The sequence below is a fragment of the Wasmannia auropunctata genome, unplaced genomic scaffold, assembly GCF_000956235.1.
Source record: "Wasmannia auropunctata unplaced genomic scaffold, wasmannia.A_1.0 LD335346.1, whole genome shotgun sequence".
NCBI lineage: Eukaryota > Metazoa > Arthropoda > Insecta > Hymenoptera > Formicidae > Wasmannia > Wasmannia auropunctata.
Genome location: NW_012027544.1, coordinates 39,188 through 52,157, shown reverse-complemented (window position 1 = coordinate 52,157; position 12,970 = coordinate 39,188). Strand labels below are relative to the sequence as shown.

The following is a 12,970-nucleotide window of genomic DNA, read 5'->3' as shown; positions in this document are numbered from 1 at the left end:
GCCCCTTCTTCCATCCCGAGAAATATCACGGGCCCCCATTATGCGAGAAATCGGGTCTTCGGCGTGACTCGAGAATCTGCAGCGCGCACGTAATCGCGGCCCCGCGGTCTCCGCGATCTCATCCAGAGTCCAGACGTCGGTCGACGTCGCGTCGCGACGAGAGCACGTGAGGCACGCGATTCCGGCCCGTTCCTCGACGATCCGCGCACCGCGAGTTCGCTCGCATCTGCAGCCTCCCGTTTCGTTTCTTCGCGCCGCGCGAGGAGAGGAAACGGAGCGCGATCGGGAACCGCGCGGCGAGTTTCCCGGCGCTCCGTCCCGGGGAGAGGGGGGGCGCGGCGGAGAGGATTCGCACACCGAAATCGGCGACTCGCGGGGCGCGTGGCGACCTGCATTACTTGTTGAATTCAAATATGGAGCTGATAACGATTACGAAACGCGAGGGGGCAAACGCGAAAATGGCCACGGCATCGCTCTCTCGCCGCACACGCACGCACGCACGCACGCACGCACGCACGACGCGCGGACGGCGTTCGCGGAGCGGCGCGGCGCGGATGCACTCGCGGGAATTACATAAGATAAACCGAATCGCCGCCGCGGATTCGCGAAGAAATGGGGCGCGGACGGGATGCGGGTTAGCAGGCCCGATTCTCTCTCTCTCTCTCTCGCTCACCCGATTTTCACCTCGCTCATTCCTCTCCTCGACGTTACGTCTTGAGTACTTTACTTTCTCATTCTCTCGACGACCTGGAGAGGCTCCAGAGGCCGCGCACTTTCAGGCCGAGTCGCGCCACGTCGCGAACTCCACGACCCGCGGATCGGACACTCGCGCGACGCGCGGCGATTACACGCCTCGTCCGCGTCGGACGAGAACGTGTTACGAACGCACGGCGCGTGTCTCACGTGCGCGGCGAGACGGTCGTCGTCGCCGTGGAGTCGTGCGCCTCCCGGAGTCCGGAGTACCATCCGCGCGTACAATACACTTCTGCGTCTACGCGTCTCGCTCTCTCTTTCTCTCTCTCTCTCTCTCACCCTCTCTCTCTCTCTCTCTAGCTGGCGCCGCGTCCGCACTCGCGACTCTCGCGAGACTCTCTCGCGTGTGCCGCGGCTCTCCTCCCGCGGGATACTGGCCCCCTCGAGAATGGGAATCGGGACGAGCACGATCGCCGACAGCGCGTCGAGATAAACTCACGTATCACGGCGGGCAGACGGTGGTCTCCGTTAGTCTTCGCGAGACGGCAGGCATCGCAGGCAGGCACACTCTACACAACATCCAGCTGATCGGACGCCATATTCTGACGTCATCACGTGCATGGGGGGGACCCCTCCTGCGGGTCGTCGTGGGGGCATCGTCGCGAATATCGCGATTCGATAGACACCTTCTCGCCTCGATCCGCCGCGCGACTTGCACGCGCGCGACTTGAAATACCTACTTGAATATCCCGGTGAAAAAGTTTTGTCGAATGATTTGCTAAAATTTCACTAAAAAGATCAATGCAATTATCCTCAAATCTGGTACTTCGAAATCCGATTCGAAAGTGGTATCAAATGAAAGGTCTCATCAGTCTGAAGTCAGTAAAAAAAAAAGTTCTCTATATAACCTACTGGAGCGACTCACCGTTTCAGAAAAAAACTCCTAAAGTCTCAAAAACCGACGGACGCCACTTTTGTTTATATAGTTTTTGAGACTTCGATCGTACCTCTAACTTGCTTCAAAAATTGATTTTAGTAAAATATGTTTAAATTATGATTGTCAAAGGTTTAGGACTGTTCTATGTAAAAAGATCCAGGGCAAAAAAGTAAAGTGCTTTAATAGATTTGGAATAATAATTTTCTTTTCCAAAATTAAAGTATATGCATAATTAATGTACTAATCTGACGCGGAGTTTGCTGAGAACAAAAATTTTTGTAATTTAGATCTTTTCATTTCTTAAATCACATTTCTTACTGACGTCTAGAGTTGTCAAGTCAAGGACAACATATGCTTGATATGTAAAAGCTCTGCAACTCTGTATACTTATGAAATTATGGTGGCATTGGTGGCTATATGGGCTAGACTAGTAAATTAAACATGAAGAAACAATATATCGAGTTTGTAGAATTAGATTTAAATACTCATCCATACGGCACAGATCATTTTGCAGCAATATTGCAATGTTCAAGTAGCTATATATAGTCATCGACAATCGGCTATTAAAAACCGACAATCTTACGGAAGTTAGCGTAGCTGTTTAGCAATTGCTAAAATTTATAAAGCAATTAGTCAATGATATATTGATATAATATTAATTTTATGATTTATTATAATTATTAGACTGATTTTTCGACATGTACATACCTACATATAATATTTACAACTTGCTAATAGTTAATTTTACCAACTGCCTTTTTATAGTTATCATCTGTGTTTGATTATCCATAAAGATGGTTAAAGTATAGACAAAAATTGTAATTTTACGGTAATATACCGGCTGTCCCATTTTAAAGGATCTATTAATATTTCTCGGAAACTATGATAGATACGAAAAAATGTTTCAAACAAAAGTTGTATGACTTTAAGGGAGGCATAAAACGATATCATTGATGGTTTGATCTTGGCGTTGTCAGGGAAAGATCACTTTTTGAATGGGATCCCCCATTTTTCATTGCATATTCTTGTAGCTTACCTCGAGAGCCTCTCAAAACACTATAATAAAATATTTTTCCATTAAGCACTTTTCGAGTTATAACGCTTGAAAGTTACAGTATCGCTAGCGGCATTATTCAAGGTATCCGAACAAAGGCTAAAATCTTTTAAAGATTTGTTCAGGATCATGAGCTTGACAACACATGTCAAGGTCATACTCATTGGAGGTTGTCACTCTTTTTTCAAAAAGTAAAAATAATTTTCGAAAATAAAAATAAGAGCAACAACCTTTAATGGCCTTGACCTGGACATGAGTTGTCAAGCTCTTGACATGTGTTATCATGATCTTGAACAGTGCATTCAAAAGGTTTCAGCCATTGTTCAGACACCTGGGATAATGCTAATGCTGCAGTGGTACTGAAACTTTAAAACTTTATAAGTCTTATAACTCAAAAAGTACTTAATGAAAAAATATTTTATTATAGCGTTTTGAAAAGCTCACAAGGTAAGCTACAAGAATATGCAATGAAAAATGGGGAATTAAAAAATTTAAAGTGACCTTTCCCTGACCTTGAACGCCATCCAAGGTGGAACCACTGGTACCATTTTATGTCCTCCTTGAGGTCATACAACTTTGTCTTAAGTATCTTTCGATTCCGTGTCTTATTTTCGAATTATTCGCCTGGGGCAATTAAAACGAAACACGTTGTATATCATTTAAATATTTATGTTAATAATTGTGCATAATTGTGCGATAACATCGACAATCTGCAATTATTTCCTTTGATAGTCGCGAAAATTTGCCCAGGATTGACATCTTTATATTGACATCTCGTCGGTGCCTCAACCTAGTAAAGACACTGGTTTAGTTTACACCGAGCACTTGATACGCGTACTAATTAGTCATTTTCTATAAAATTTTTTTAACTTCTACATGCATTTAAAGAATGATCTGATACACTATGCATTAAGATAATTAATTAAATACACATATCATGTATACGTTAACATGCATCATCGAAATTAAGAAAATTTAATAGAAAGCTATTAGTTACGCGTATCAAATGCTCGGTGCAAACTAGGTCACTGTGAATCGAGCCCTAGAGAGTTCCAGATAATTTATATTTAAATAATTATTATATTTTTCATCAAATGGCGCATATCCCAATAATATTACCAAAATATCCTAATTTCTCTCAAATATATATTTTTAGAGAGAAAAAAAGAAAAAGCTTTTGAAAATTTCGGATTTTCCAGGTTTTTCCAGGGAAATACCCTATGGTGACGTATCGTACCTCCTGTATCAATGGTTGGAAACTTGAAATAAAATAAGGCAGCGACTTACTTTGAGTTTCGAACTTTATTTCAAGCTGCTTATCGTAATGTACAGAACAAAATAAAAGTAAACAATTCCCACGTTTGAAGACGCGCTATCGTGTGATCCGTACGAATAACGCGTCTCCAAACGCTACGCCGGTATTAACAATTGTCACAGCCATTTACACTTTTCGTAAACAATCTTCCTTCCTACGACTATCGATCGCTGTTACCAGAAGATCAAGAGTACTGTACATATGTACAACAAACCGCTAACGTGTATTATATATGGGGACATTCTATTGTTAACAAAAATCTTTAATCAGCTTATCAAACAATTTTTAAGCGTAATCTTGATCTATATATCTTTTAGAGATACAAAATTGTACATTAAAGGTAGCAATAGATAAATACATCTTAGTTACTTTCAAATAGTAATGACCACAATTATATGGCACAATCATACACTTATTTACATTTATATAATCACAAAATTATTTTGTAATTATAAAAACGAAATTAAATAAAGATACAGCTTTTAAACAACCTCAGATTTTCGATACAATTCAATATACTTAGTAATTCTAATGTCCCCCGAATTATGAATCGTAAAAATGTCTTTTTTCAAAGTTCTCATTTGTTATTAAATATATATAAATAAAATACATTATTTATATTCAATATTAAAAACATGTAAGTATAACAAAATTGTATTTTTCAGATATATCATCATTGAAGTTCTCATATGATGTAAAACAGTGCTGTCCAGGGTTTGTAATTTCAGGCTTGAAATTGAAGTGTATTAGTGTTCAGTTCCTTTGTCTATTGCTATTCTTCATTTTACAAACTGTTTTCTCAAAGAGCGTTCAGGATGCTCAATTTCAAAAGAATGAAATTGGATGAAACTAGAGATCGAGCGTCATGCACGAAAACGATTATAAAGTGACAAGTAGGAATGGCGATAGACATGAACATCAACACATTTCATCTTCAAGCCACGATTACAAATTCTGGACGGCTGGTGTAAAATAATTTGCATCACATTACAAAGAGTTGAAAATAAAAAAATATCAAGTTGAGAATTTTATTTAGAATTTAAAAAAGTTAAAATATGCTAGTTACATTAAAAAGTCCGCTCAAAAAGCTACCGTCAAGTTGCGATTTGGCTAGGTATACAAAAAGATATTCTACATTCACAGTTAAGTCAAGTACAGCTTCTGTTTATCTTCAAAAGCAATTACACGAAATAAGTAAATTTATTTCGTTATCAAGTGAATATTTTCACTCTTCAAGATCTCTATATTTTTGGACTTCGGTCTATTTTTTTTGTTTTTCTTTTCGAGAAATATATCAATGCATGCGATTTCAAACGCAAGCGTTGCATACTCTAACAGGACGATCCCATCCTCGGTGTGGTACAGGTTTACGATGTTGCGAACATTCCTGACACACGCCACGTCCGCAAGCTCTGCAGTGGTGTAAAGAAAGCACGCCGGAGAACTCCCGTTCGCAGACGCAGCAGCTGACCACCTCCGCATCCGGTATCCAATAGGATGGTCGTACGGAATCTTTTATGAGCGCTGCGCACAAACAGAATGTATTCAGAAAGAATGTTTATCTGACAAAGGAACGGTCGAAACTGTCCCTCACCGACTTTGATGGACTTTGGATATGTTACAGAGCATAAAAAAAAAAAAACAAGTATTTTTCTTTTATCTGCTTAGGGTTTCAAAGTTTAGGGGTTGAGATAATTTTATGAAAATAAAGTTGGTATATCTTCAAAATGAATATGAAAAAAACATTTTACAAAAATTTTTGGTTTTTTATATTCTTTATAATTGTATGTATTCACATTTATCGAAACTGTTAAATTTTTAAATAAATTTGAGTGCGTCTTCTACGGTCAACAATTCTGGTACCTAATATTTCTATATGATTTTAAAAACAATTTAAATCTGCGTGCCGAATTAATTAATGTTGGACTTGCAATCATTAGTTGAAGTTGAAATAGCGAGAGTACAATTGATCTTCATTATTTAATAATCCGATGCGAATAAGCATTTTGAGACACTGCAAAGAAATTACTGCAAAAAATATTACTGCAGCCAGGATTTGAATCTGAAATTTCCCGACTTCCAGGTGGTGACGTCTTCACTAATTCATATAGAAATATTATTAGAATCCAGTGAGCGTAGAAGGCACTCTTAAATTTACTTGTGATATTCACTTACGCGATCTATATTCAAATTACTGTTTGTATGTTAAATTTTTAATTTACTCCCCTCCCCCCTTCCATTCAGTAATTTAAATCTCTAAACCTTGAGATAAGCAGGTAAAAAAAAGTGTATCCAATATTTTTTTTCAAGCTCTACAAAATGTCCCATCGAAATCGGTGAGGGACCGTTTCCTCACGAGAATTGTACGAATTTATAATATATAAGTAATTATAACCGTAATGCTCCTTTACTCACATTTGGAATAAGTAAAAACTGTTCCGACGGCATTAAGAGTCGACACCACTTGCTCCGTTACTTTACGCACGCCGACGTCTCCCTCGACGGGTTCGAGGGAATCGTCGCTGGAACAGTTCGTCTCTTTCTCGTAACACGTGTCGCAAACCCGAACGGGCGAAAACCAATTCCTGTTGGGCACGCATTTCGTTCTCGACGAGCACGGCGCGCAGAAGCCCTCGCCACAATCGCGACAGTGGTGCTTGTCGTCCGTCGGACCGAATAGGACCTTGCACTGATGGCAGTGTTTTATCTCGTTGTTCGGCCGCCAATAAGACGGCGCCACTTGATCCGCGGCCCAGGCCTTCAGCGCTTTCGTCGGCTGCAGAGAAACGTTTGTCACGGCCTCGGTGAAATACGAAACGGTATCGATGACCCGTTGCGCCGTGTTCTGAGGTGCTATAGAGCGATTCGACTGAAAGAGAATATACGAATGTAGAACAAAATCATTTCACGATGAGATAGAAACTACATAGGGCTGGTGATTTGCTTCGAAGGCTTCGACATTCGAATCTTGAAGCTTCGAAGATTCGAAATTTTGAAGCTTCGGCATTAAAATCTTCGAATTCTTTCAAAGCTTTTAGGCTTCAAAGTTTAAAGTGTCTTCGAAGTTTCGAAAAATACATACGTGCAAATGAAAAATTTATTCAGAAAATTTGCAAATAATGTAAATAAAAAGAATTATTAATATATATGCTCAAACTATACGAAATTATTACTCAAAAATTTGAAAGTATTACAACCCGAAATATTACAAATTAATAATTAAACTTGATACATATTTAAATAAGAAAGGATAATGATTAATAAAACAATCCAATTAAGAAAATTAAAAAAAAAAAAAAATTCTCAAACTTCGAAATTAATTTTAAACTTCGTAACTTCGGAGGTACCTTCGAAACTTTAAGTATTCGAAGTAAAAAAAAAGTAACAGCTCTAGAATTGCACAGATGAAAAGAATATTGAATGCCGAGAGCCTTGTTCCCGCACGCTTACCGTATTCCACACGTGCGTGATCTTCCTGCGTATGGCAACGTCCTCTGGATTATTGCCATACCAGTACTGTCTGCTCCTGTATATCTCCCCGCAGTGCGGGCAGTCTATCGTGTATCCTGACCAGGCGGTTTTAGCGAAACTGTACCAGCTGCTCTGATTATCCTCGTAATACTGCCTCTTCACCTCGACCTCGTTCCCATTCTTGTAACATTTCTTGCATATGTATGTCGAATTTTCATACTGACACTGGAATTTGCACCTGTTACACAACAAACGCTATTAAATCCAAGGAATTGTACGACTAAAGCGACATATAAAAGCGTATACCAACTTGATGTTACTACTATGCGGTTTCCCCTCGCTAAGGTGTCCCATGCTGTTGCCACAGCCATTGTCACAACTCAGACACCTGACGGGACAAGTGAAATACTGTTCTGGGAATAGAGTATTGGAAACGTTTTCTACTTCGCTCGACAGCTGATCGTTCAGGCTCTTGAGTATGTTGTACACCAGGTGCGGCTTTCTGGCCGAGCGAACCGTCGTGTTGTTCAATTCGCTCTCAATCGCAGACCGCAGCTCCTCGTAATCCGTCGTGTCGTTCACCGTTTGCAGACCGACGTACTTGATCGAGCTGAAGGCGTCGATTTTCAGGCCCATCTGCGCGAATCTAGCCCTCAGGATGTCCTCCGCGCTCTCCGAGCCATCTGTAAAGGGGAATCGGCCAGAATGTATACAAATCGCGTCCACGGACGGCAAAGCGACTGTCGAAATCGTAATGAAGTTCTCAGTTTGAAATTACTGTCATTCTGAGAGAGTGGCAATATGTACTGTTGATCAAAGGTACGGTGTGCCTGGTCTCGTGCAGCACTATAATACTTGGTCCGAGGGTGCTCAGCGACGCGGTGATCCCCTCCCTCTGCCCTATCGCTTGCAGGGCGGCCCTAAAGTGGTGACTGTAAGCGTGCGAAGCGGTGCCCAGAAACGTAAACAGATCCCTGTTTAGCCTCTCGGAGTAAATTCCATAAACCACAACGTCGGACACTGCGAGTACCTTGAGCAACAATCTCGTCCGTTCGTTTTCACAACTCGTAACACCTGCGGGGTAAACAGCACGTTAAGCCCTCTCGTGGAACCCACCGGACATGGGCAATCTTTTACTTGATAACAACAACACAAAGTATACCTTGTAAACCTTCTGTGTCCAGGCAAACGACATTGAGAACCGGATCGAACGCCACCCAGACGCCCAACGTACAACAATTCTGCTCGCTGGACATTTGGAATACCTCCTCGCCCCTGAAGAACACCTGGTTCATAGTGTGGCTCCTGCCGTCGCCCGTGTTCCCGAATATCGACACAACTTTGACCCTAGCCCCGTTCACGGTGCAATTCAACCGTTTCAGAAACTCCTCGACGTCGGGCACCTGCAGGCTCTCCCGTCCGTCGAACAGCAGGAAACTCTTGTTATTGTTATTATGGCACTTGGCGCAGGAGTTCATCATCGGGGGATCCTTCGCCGCGGTGAACAGGCCGGCACTGAACTCGGGTAGCTTATCGAAATCGCTGTCCAGGCTGTTGTCCAGGCTCTTCATGATCGCCGGATCGGTCGGTTCCACGTTCAGGGTCTCGCACCAGGGTTTCCACAGCGTGCTCATGACGCTATGGTCGCGCGAACCGGCCGTTCCCCCCTTCGGAAAAGAAACAGATCAACACCCCGAATCGCCGTCGTTCAGAACCGCCGCGCGGGACGACGACATCCTCGACGTCGGCGCACTGGCGGGGGGGGGGGGAGGAGGGAGGAGGAGCGACCGACACAACACGGGCAAACAACCGAACGACACGACTGTTCCGGCGGTCACGTCACGCGCAACCACGCGCAACTGCGTAAAACGCACACACCGGGGAGACGCGGCGGGAACGGGTCTTACCTGGTCTTACCTACCTCACCTCACTCCCAAACACACTCGATGGCGGCGCAGGCGGACTGTGTTTTTCTAGCGCCTCTGGAAGAACGTAAGCCGAACCTCGCGGCGGCGGGCGGCAGGCGAATCGTGACTCGGGAGAATCGACGCGTGCGACGATCGCGTCGCCGTTGCACGCCCTCGGCCGCCCGCGGCCACGGTCACCGTCGAACTGTCGTGAGTCATCCGACCGGGCGGAAGGCTCGACTAGCAGCGGTCGTCTACATGCGCGGAGATGATTTTTTTTTTTTTTCTTGCCGAGACCCTCAACGTTCTCGACCCTTCGGGAGACGAGCGGGCGACGCGCGACGCGCGTCGATCGCGGGACGTGTTCTCGCGACGGAGTTCGCGACGCCCAGAGCCGCACCTTCAACCGGAATTTTAACGTCCGTCCCGTCCCGTCGTCGCGAGGACTGCGAGAATCTACACCTCTATCGCGGCCACGCGCCATGCGGCGTCAACGGTGTACATACGTATACAGGGTGCCCTGCATTCTGCAAATCGCTATAAGCTTTATTTATAAGCCTCCGTTTCCGCAACGTCCCGCCTCCGCGGGCCTCGCCGATATTCGAACCGCGACCGGCGGGACTTTCTTCTTTGTTTCGCGTTTGGAAAAAACATGCATTGTTGGATTTGTTGGGTGCATCGTGTTTCGGGCGCATTTCAATAAGGCTGCGTTCTGAAACATCATCCAAGTGCTCTCCTTTTTATCGTTTTTTTTTTTATCCTTTTTATTCACCGAATATTGAACAAGGAAATAAAATGATACACGATCAGGGTATTCGAGTGACGTTTCTGCGAACGCAATCCTGTATAGACATTCGCGATTTGCATATAGGGAAATTTTTTCGCGCACGAAATTCTTTTTTCTTCCCCTTAAAAGAAATTTTCGTATCTTTTAAGAATTATTCATTTTTTTAATTTATGAAGATTTTTAAAAATATATCTTAAACCTCTTTAAACTTCACGAGTTTTCTTTAGAAAATTGTTAAATGAGAAATTTTTTGTTAGAATATTTTCAGAATTTGCATATACCTATAAAGAATTCTAGAAAAGATATGTAGATCTTCTTAGAGCATTTTTGGAAAGTGTTTAAATTTATGTAAAATAAATCTGAGAAATTTATTAAAAGTTCTAAAAAATAATACAGAAATTTAAAAAAATTTGGAATTTATACAGAAATTATGAAAAATTATACAAGAAATTGTAAGAAAAGTCAGAAATGGTTATGACTTTATAGAGATGTGTGGAGATATTAATTTAGATAAATAGCTAAATATTAATTTAGATAAATAGCTATAATAAATGATAAAAAAAAATCTTTGAAATTCGAGCGAAAAAATCAGATTTTGAGACCCGCTCTTGGCGGTGATATTTCTCGACGTTCGATATTCAACAGGTGATATTTTCTAATTCGCAAAGGAATCGAACCGAGTCAAAGAAAGATTATCTTAAATTATCTTAAGATATCTTATCTTGATACAATAAAAAAGACACAGTAATAAAGATAAAGCGAGAAATAACTTAATTGTGACAGAATTGTAACTCGATCAAAACCGATCCGGTCAACTTGTGGTTTGTTAATTTATTTTTTAAGGGATTAGAAAAATTATAAAAATATTTAAATAAATCCCGCCACTTCTCGTCCAGACTGTGAGACGAATGGAGAACTACAACATATATGTTTATAGATCCTTTTTTTCAGACATTCGGGCATACCAGCTATGCAACCATTATTTCTTTTAACTTAAAATGCACAGAAACCAATTAATCCGTTAAACGAAAAGAATAAAATAAAAAATTGATATTTATAAAAATTAATATGCGAAATTATAATTATGAAAACAATTTTAATTTTTTTCCATAAAGAAATTAACAGTTCCAAAGCGTCGCAAAGTACGTGACATGTACACGGCACGAAGAAAGCGCAGTTTTTTTGAAAAGGCATCAAAGGATTTGAAGAATGCACACATATTTAATTTGTCTTAAGTTCAACGAAAAGAAGCGGCTTGGGCGATTTTTTTAATACGATTGATTTTTCACCTTTATCTCTTCTTTAAATCTATAAGTGTAGAAATTATTAGGGCTTCTAAATATGTATTCGGATATCCAGATATTCGAATATCCGAGATCGTTTTAAATTCGAATCTCAAAACCGGATTATTTCGATTATTCGGGTAATCTGGATATCCGAATTATTTGGATCCGGATCTGAGTTTGGACCCGGATTTGAGTTAGGATTCGGATCTAAATTCGAATAAAATACATCCGCAATGTATTTTATTTTATTATAATTTTAAAATAACATAAGTTTGTTGGTTGAAAAATGCATTTTATTTTATTTATTATATTCAAAGAGCTATACCCTTTTAGCTGTAAAACATTTTTTCACTCTCATATTTAGTTATCAAATTTAGACCCAAATTCGAATCCAAATCCGCTACAAACTTAAATTCGATTTCGAATCTAAATTTGTTGCGAATCCAGATTTGAATTCGAAATACGGATCCAAATCCGATACTTTTATTATTCGGGTATCTTAAAAAAGATTCGGATAACTCCAATTTGAAGCGTCACACATTTATTCGTAATTCGGATAAACGGATATCCGGATGGCGTCAAATCCGAACGAATCTTGGAGCCCTAGTAGAAATCCAATCGTAAGTTGTTGAGTTGTTATAATTACTTTGTGCAAGAAAACGCAAAAGTTCGCACGACAAAACTCGCGCGACATTCCGCGTAGAGCGAGAGTCGAATATCGATTCGAATAATCAAAACAAAGAGAAAGAGAGAGAGAGATCGATATTAATCGATGAGCGCTGACGGGGTGCTCCATCGCTCCGAGCAGCTAGCAGCACTCCCTCGCACTTTCTGCACTCCCGCGAGGGAGACGAGCGTACGACGGGGTGCGAATTGATGCGGGTTCGCGCCCCGAAGGGAGAAGGACGGAGAATCGGGAGTGCGAGAGGTGGCCAGGAGGAGGTGCAGCCGGGAGAGGAGCGAGTCTCACCGATTATATATACGTGTATATATATATGTGTGTTGTATAAGTGGTGGACGCATCATTTAGCCGATTTAGCGAATCGCCAGCGAAAGTCGCCGTGTATCTGTACGGTCGAGCCAAGCCGATTCCGGTGATTCTCCGTTCTTCGTTTCCCCGTGGATATTTCCCCCTCCCCCTCCCTCCCATCCGATCGTCGGCGGTCTTCAATCTCGAGTCCCTCCGTTCGCGTTGTCGGGTCCTGGTTTCGTTCGAGTCGCTATGAGCCAGTGACACCGCACTGGCCAGCGGCATGCCGTCATCGTCATCATCATCATCATCCTCGTCGTCGTCGTTGTCGTCGTCGTCGTCAGCATCGCCATCGTCGAGAGACGACCACCAGTCCCGGCTGCTGAGCCCCGAGATATGCTCCCCGCGTCCGTGGCAGTGACCCATCCCGACAAGATTGTCGCCCTCGTCCGCGCCGAGTGATCGCCGAACGATGGAGAACCAGGACGATCGGACGATCAGAGCGAACGGAAACGGTACGTCACCGGCGGTAGTTCCTGTTGTCTAAGTC

General features: G+C 42.2%; 3 protein-coding genes across 7 annotated transcripts in view; 1 reads left to right on the top strand and 2 right to left on the bottom strand.

Annotated features, from left to right (window-relative positions):
- Positions 1-1,308, bottom strand: part of LOC105457180 (forkhead box protein N3-like) — a 7,682-nt gene extending 6,374 nt beyond the window's left edge. Inside the window, 1 exon segment of the mRNA XM_011701697.1 lies at positions 1,193-1,308. Within this exon segment, the coding sequence (XP_011699999.1) occupies positions 1,193-1,305 (113 nt within the window). The 5' untranslated portion in view covers positions 1,306-1,308.
- A 2,659-nt stretch (positions 1,309-3,967) lies between these two features.
- On the bottom strand, positions 3,968-9,894 carry LOC105457178 (zinc finger FYVE domain-containing protein 1-like). 2 transcript variants are annotated; one of them, XM_011701695.1, is made up of 7 exons: positions 9,378-9,894; positions 8,633-9,136; positions 8,278-8,544; positions 7,781-8,153; positions 7,450-7,708; positions 6,415-6,868; positions 3,968-5,523 (listed from the first exon to the last, which is right to left on the bottom strand). In XM_011701695.1, the coding sequence occupies exons 2-7, from the start codon at positions 9,102-9,104 to the stop codon at positions 5,309-5,311; spliced, it is 2,040 nt and encodes a 679-aa protein (XP_011699997.1). In that variant the 5' UTR covers positions 9,105-9,136; positions 9,378-9,894; the 3' UTR covers positions 3,968-5,308. The 2 variants fall into 2 exon arrangements, with proteins under 2 accessions (XP_011699997.1, XP_011699996.1); XM_011701694.1 differs by having other exon boundaries at positions 9,392-9,894.
- Positions 9,895-12,431: 2,537 nt separating this feature from the next.
- Positions 12,432-12,970, top strand: part of LOC105457177 (rab GTPase-binding effector protein 1) — a 6,709-nt gene continuing 6,170 nt past the window's right edge. The window contains exon 1 of one of the 4 annotated variants that reach the window (XM_011701693.1): positions 12,432-12,935. In XM_011701693.1, the coding sequence (XP_011699995.1) occupies positions 12,893-12,935 (43 nt within the window). In that variant the 5' untranslated portion in view covers positions 12,432-12,892. The remainder of the gene's footprint in view (positions 12,936-12,970) is intronic. The other 3 variants (XM_011701690.1, XM_011701689.1, XM_011701692.1) reach the window with 3 other exon arrangements.

What these genes read in the sequence shown, in the direction of transcription:
- LOC105457178 (XM_011701695.1), bottom strand. Translation starts at nt 9,104, where the DNA reads ATGAGCACGCTGTGGAAACCCTGGTGCGAGACCCTGAACGTGGAACCG. An exon ending in CACCGTACCTTTGATCAACA is followed by an intron (nt 8,154 to 8,277) that starts GTACATATTGCC and finishes TCCCCTTTACAG; the next exon opens with ATGGCTCGGAGAGCGCGGAG. An exon ending in AGTTTTTACTTATTCCAAAT is followed by an intron (nt 5,524 to 6,414) that starts GTGAGTAAAGGA and finishes GTTTGTGCGCAG; the next exon opens with CGCTCATAAAAGATTCCGTA.